The sequence below is a fragment of the Myotis brandtii genome, unplaced genomic scaffold (assembly GCF_000412655.1).
Source record: "Myotis brandtii unplaced genomic scaffold, ASM41265v1 scaffold305, whole genome shotgun sequence".
Taxonomy (NCBI): domain Eukaryota; kingdom Metazoa; phylum Chordata; class Mammalia; order Chiroptera; family Vespertilionidae; genus Myotis; species Myotis brandtii.
This window is the reverse complement of record NW_005361652.1, coordinates 3,693,980-3,700,410: the sequence shown is the minus strand read 5'-3', so window position 1 is coordinate 3,700,410 and position 6,431 is coordinate 3,693,980. Positions and strand designations below refer to the sequence as shown.

The 6,431-nt window shown below is 40.1% G+C and overlaps 1 protein-coding gene across 1 annotated transcript in view; it reads left to right on the top strand.

The window, feature by feature from the left end:
• Window positions 1-6,431, top strand: part of CENPI (centromere protein I) — a 72,372-nt gene that overhangs the window by 23,951 nt on the left and 41,990 nt on the right. The window contains exons 6-7 of the mRNA XM_005869885.2: window positions 3,195-3,243; window positions 3,523-3,569. Of these exons, the coding sequence (XP_005869947.1) occupies window positions 3,195-3,243; window positions 3,523-3,569 (96 nt within the window). The remainder of the gene's footprint in view (window positions 1-3,194; window positions 3,244-3,522; window positions 3,570-6,431) is intronic.

Below are 6,431 nucleotides of genomic sequence, written 5' to 3'. Positions count from 1 at the left end.
AGCAGTTATGGCTGCTCTCAGTCCTGCCCTCAGAGGCTTTGTTTCTCAATGTCCCGACAATCGCCGCAAGCCCCTCGGAGAGAAAGCTGCCCTCGGGTTCTGACCGATGCCAGACAGTTCCGCTTCTCCAGTATGAGTCTGGGTCCCTAGAGACTTGCCCGGAACTGGAGCTCAGAGCCTGAGACTCCCTCCTGATTGCAAATGACAACCGCGCCCTCAGCCGCCAGCCCACTCCGTGTGCGCCTCTGTACCTTAGTATTTTACTTCCGCACTGCGCCTCCTCTGAGTCTCTGTATGCTTTTCTCTTTCCTTGTAGTTGTAGAATTTCCACTCAGCCAGCCTTCCTGTGGTTCTGGGTGATGTCCGTTCCGTCTTTTAGTTGTATTTTTGAAGTGGTTGTTCGAGGCAGCAATCTTCGGTGTTTACCTATGCCACCATCTTGGTTTCTCTCGACTCTCCCTCACTTTTGACATCATGTTGGTTTTGTTCATAAACTGAACTAATTGCAATATGAATGAATTTTTACACATACTTAGTAAAAAATGGGAAATAATAAAGCATGTTTTCCCCTTTCTTATAATAATTCAATAGACTTGAGTTCTTCCAGGCAGGAACTGAGCCTTTTATAACCCAAGTATTCGGTAACACAACATGGCACATAGATTGTGAACTTCATAAGAACAGACCTTTTTGTCTGTTTTATTCACTGCTCAATAAATATTTGTTGCATGAGTGAATTAATGAATAGGAGGAACTACTCATAAATGTTTGTCAAATAAATTGTGATATACTTGAGAGTAGTTTTCATGATTCTGACTAGAGAGTTTCTTGCTCAGCTGGAGTGAGGGAAGGTGGCCTACTTTTTTTCTTTTTCTTCTATATTAAAAAAAATATTGTCCTATCCCTAACCGGTTTGGCTCAGTGGATAGAGCGTTGGCCTGCAGACTGAAAGGTCCCAGGTTCGATTCCGGTCAAGGGCATGTACCTTGGTTGCAGGCACATCCTCAGTGAGTGGTGTGCAGGAGGCAGCTGATCGATGTTTCTAACTCTCTATCCCTCTCCCTTCTTCTCTGTAAAAAATCAATAAAATATAAAGAAAAAAAAATATTGTCCTAGCCAGTTTGACTCAGTGGATAGAGCGTTGGCCCATGGACTGAAGGGTCACGGGTTCGATTCTGGTAAAGGGCACATACCTCGGTTGCAGGTTTGATCTCTAGCCCTGGGGTACGTGCAGGAGGTAACTGATATATGTGTCTCTTTCACATTGGTGTTTCTCTCTCTATGTCTCTCCCCCTCCCTTCCACTCTCTCTAAGAATCAATGGAAAAAATATCCTTGGGTGAGGATTAAAAAAAAAAAAAGTAACTTATAAAAAAGAAAAAAATATTTATTGGAGTACAATTACATATAGAAAATTGCCTGTATCATAAGTGATTAGCTCAATAAATTTTTATAAACCAAATGCATTTGTGCAAATATCACCCTGATTAAGAAATCAGGAGCCTAACTTTTAAAAGCATTACTTCAGAAAAGTCATTTTCATGTAATTTGGTGGGAGCCTGACTCTGGAGTGACTCAGATATGGTGGTTAGGTATTTGCCAGAAAGGCAGTTGTAAAGTCCTAGGTACATCTAAGTTTTTCCTTTCTAGATGGGATGAAGGGAGAATGTCAGATGTCAGGTTTCCTATGCTGTTTGTGCCTAGGGCAAGTGATTGTGTGACACTTGCTTCTGTTTCATACCCAATATGATAGTGTTACTAATGTATCATATTTTAGGGGTGTGAGATAATGAGGGTTTTTTTTACTGGAAGTTATATTTTGTGTCGAATATGGCATATGTGGTCATAATATGTATTCTTCCCTTAAAAAAAGGATCCTGCCCTGGCCGGTTTGGCTCAGTGGATAGAGCGTCGGTCGGCCTGCGGACTGAAGGGTCCTGGGTTCGATTCCGGTCAAGGGCATGTACCTTGGTTGGGGGCATATCCCTAGTTGGGGGGTGTGCAGGAGGCAGCTGATCGATGTTTCTTGTTCATCGATGTTTCTAACTCTCTATCCCTCTCCCTTCCTCTCTGTAAAAAAACCAATAAAATATATTTAAAAAAAACACACAAAACACCCAAGGTTCCCCACCCTCTTTAAAAAAAAAAAAGGATCCTATATCTAAATTCATTCTTCTTACAGGTATGTCCAGAGTCTTTCTGAATCCATTGCTAAGAGGCACTGTGTAATGCCATATTTTATTTATGTTTTTTTAAATTTCTTTATTGATTAAGTTATTACATATGTGTCCTTATCACCACATTACCCCCTATCCCCCCCACTCATGCCCTCACTACCCTGTTGTCTGTGTCCATTGGTTAGGCCTATATGCTTGCATATAAGTCCTTTGGTTGATCTCTCCCCCTTCCCCCCACCCGCCCCTACCTTCCCTTTGAGATATGACAGTCTGATTGATGCTTCTCTGTGTAATGCCATACTTTAGACTTTACACTTTAGTCATGACTACAAAAATACAAGTTTGTTTTTAAAAAGTTTGTTTTGTTACCTTCCCCAGTCCCATTTAATAATTTATTTTTCAATTTCCTAATGGAGTGTGGCTCCGTTCCAATAAAGTTGATTTACAAAAATAGGTGCACTGGAGTTTGCTGACCCTTCATCTAGAATAAAACCTCAAAAAGTGGACACTCAAAGGGAAATGGTAGAAGGGAACCAGTCATTCAGTAATTTAAGTAATAAATTTATTGAGTTTGTGCTATTTGACAAACTTTGGGCTAAATGGTAAATTAAATTATGGTATTATATCCACTCACTGGAATATTAAGATCATTGAAAATGATCATTTTGAATACCAAATAACATGAGAATTTAGGATAAAATTTTTGTATCTTAATAAATATTGGCTTTTAGAAGGAATATATGAATTTTTGTTAGGTAGAAGGAGTTTTTCTATTTTTCAGACTGCCTGCAGTGTTTGTATATACCAAAAATAATTTTTTTAAATGGCATCATGGGATACAACTTAAAACTGTTGTCTTTAATCACTACTGTGTAGTATGATAACGAGAAGCTTTATTGTTCAGTGATGTCCTTTTTACTTAATTAGTATAAGATCTACGTTTGAGGAGAATGTATTGCTGTCCTGTTCAAGATGCATTGTCATTTCTCTCTTTTTAAAAGTTTTTTTCTTTTAACAGTGCCCTTATGTCTGCCATTTCTTATATTTACTTACCAAAAAAGAGAATGGTGAGTATTTTTATTACAGTTATATTACATTCACTCTGTGGAATTAGCATTTGTATTGGCCTTTATAAAGTTAACTGTTAGCATTAGTTCTGTGACATGATTTTGTGGGAATTGCTTCTTAGTACTTTTATCTAAGAGCATCTGCTTAATGGCTTAACTGAACAGGGTGTTTATATTCTTGATGTGTTGTAAGAAGAAGCTATATATATGAGCCACATGGGTCCTGTTTATTCTGAACCACATACATAATATTTCTTTTTTTTTTTTAACCTTTACTAGTCAAACCATTTCGTGTGCGAAAACTGCTTGATCTTCAGGCAAAAATGGTGAGTACCAAAAAGACCCAAAACTAGCCAGTGTACTCTGTGATAGGTATTGGGCTAGGCTTTGGGGATATAAAATGGCATGAGTTATTACCTTCAAGGAGCTTTTTGCCTAGGCAACTCAGTCAACAAAATAAAACTGGGGTCAAGGAGGAGTGGTGATACTTGAGAGAAATTTTAACGGATGAATAGTATTTAACTAGGCCAAGAAGGAAGAGCAGGACACTCCTGATAAAAGGAACAGCATGAGCAAAGATGTAAAATAGCAGAAACTGTTTAGGGAACTGGGTTGGTATGGCTGGAAAATAAGTGTCAGGGAGTAGTAAGAAACAACTACTTTATTAGTTTACTTTTTGTATGGATGTGATCTAGGAAAAAGCATTCTTTTCTGGATACTTAAACTTCAGTATATTCTCTGACCATTATCTTTTGTCCTTACAGCCCTCTTGCATTGTTATTTCTACTGTACCTTCCAGGTAACAGAAATCTGTAAAGCTTTGGGTATAACACAATAGGAAGTTGTAGTGCTATGCCTAACTGCTACAACCTGCGTGACCTACCTGAAGGCATTCAAATTTAATGAAAAACACAAACATGTGCACATTCGTGCTTCTCTAGTGTGAGGTTTCCTATTAGTACAATTCAATGATTGTTCTTGTTTTATAGTTTCCAGTTTTGCTTCTATGGGTAAAATATCTTCTCTTAGCTCTGCGAGGATATTAATGACAATGTTTTTGTCTAAATCACATTTCACTTCACATTAAAAGAAATTGTGAAGATGTACTTTTTCCATGTTAACAGCAAAACATTTCAACAGAATAACAAGATTCTTGCCATTAAGATCTTGGTGATTTGAATTAATTGAAATAGTGTATGGTCAAGTGTATGATTTAGTACATAATTGTCTAAAATTTTTAAACAAACATTAATTGTATGGCTTCATTATTAGCATTCTATACAGTATATTACTAAATTATTCCATTATCAATGCCCATTTATAAGGATGCATTCATAAAATTGTTTTGATTAGCTGGATTTTGGTAAATTTGTTCAAGTCCAATAATATGAAGCCTAGAAGACATAGCCATGCTCACATGTAACCAAACATATATGCAGAATGGTAATAGCCATAATCAGCACATGAGAACAAATATATTGGATATGTAAATTTCTTGAATTTCTGGTACCTATAAAGGCCTGTATCCCTTCTATATCCACCCATGCCCCATAACTCCTGATCCACAGAGGAAGCAAAATGCAGAAATAGTCTTTCTGGTGGCAAGCATGAATGGTGGGATCTGGAGCAGGCCTGTTGTTATTTTAAAAGTACAAGGACCACCCAGCCAGTGTGGCTCAGTGGTTGAGTGTTGACCTATAAACCAGGAGATCACGGTTTGATTCCCAGTCAAGGCACATGCCCAGGTTGTGGGCTTAATCCCCAGTGTGGGGTGTGCAGGAGGAGCCGATCAATGATGATGTTTCTCTCTCTCTCTCCCTCTCTTTTCTTCTCTGAAATCAACAACAAAAATATATTTTTTTAAAAAGCACCAGTGCCTGTTGAGAATGATCTTTGGAACAGGAAGGGGGAGTTAAGTCTCATATTAAGGATTGGTGAGAATGGTTTCTGGGATTCTCCCTCTATCAGGCATGAGCTTGTGTGACTTAGGCTGTGATTTTTTAAAAAAATATTCTCAGATTTGTTTCCTTAGAGTTTCTTTCTTTAGTTTAGTTTTTTTCATGGTAGAGGCTTTTCTCTAATGCCTGGTAAACCATGTTTATTCATTGTTAATAATAAAGCACTAAAATGGTGATTGGAAACTTGTGTGTGTGAGCAGGATTTGTTCATTGTCAGATCTTGATGCTTCTCTTATTGGGAAGCCCCCTAGATGACTGTGTCATTTTTCCCAGAGAGGAATTCTATCTCTCCTGCCTATGCGGTGTATTAGGCCTCTCCAGAGAAACAAAACCAATACGATATGCCTACAGGGTGGGGCAAAAGTAGGTTTACAGTTGTTTGTATGGAAAACAATGCAGTAATTGATAAATGATGCAAAAATAAACTGTGTATTGCATACTCACAACTGTAAACCTACTTTAGCCCCACCCTATATATGTGTGTGTATATATTTAAATAGATTTCTTATAAGGAATTGACTCACATGATTATGGAGGCTCACAAGTTCAAAATCTGCAGAGTAGGCCAGAAGGCTGAAGACTGATGTTCTAGTTTGAGTCCAAAGGCAGACTGCTGGAGAATTCTCTCTCTTGCTTCAGGGAGGTTGGTCCTTTTATTTTATACTAGGGGCCTAGTGCATGAATTCATGCACTTTGAAAGGAACTGTGGGCCGCGAGGCTGCAGTGGGCACAGGGGCGGGTCTGGCCCATCCTCCGTGCCCCTGCCTGGCCCCTCCCGCCATGTCCCCCGGTCCCCTGTCTGCCGGCAGCCCCACTCCCACCACCACCGCTCCCATGTGCTAACGGTGCGGAGTGATTGGGGCCGGTACTGGCAGTGGGTGCGAGCGGGGCCGGTGCTAGCAGCAGGTGTGAGCACTGGTCAGGACCACGGCACGCGGGAGCAAAGAATTTTCAGTAACCACCAGAGGCTCGCTCCGATGACAGCGACTAGCACCCCCGCTCACCTGCTCCACCATCCTGCCATGGCTGACGCCCGTCATGTTTCAGGTGCGCCCCCTGGTGGTCAGCGCATGTCATAGTGACTGGTTGTTTGGTTGTTCTGCCATTTAGTCTATTTGCATATTAGCCTTTTATTATATACTAGAGGCCTGGTGCATGAAATTCGTGCATGGGGGTGGGGGGGTCCCCTCAGCCTAGCCTGCACCCTCTCCAATCCAGGACCCCTTGGGG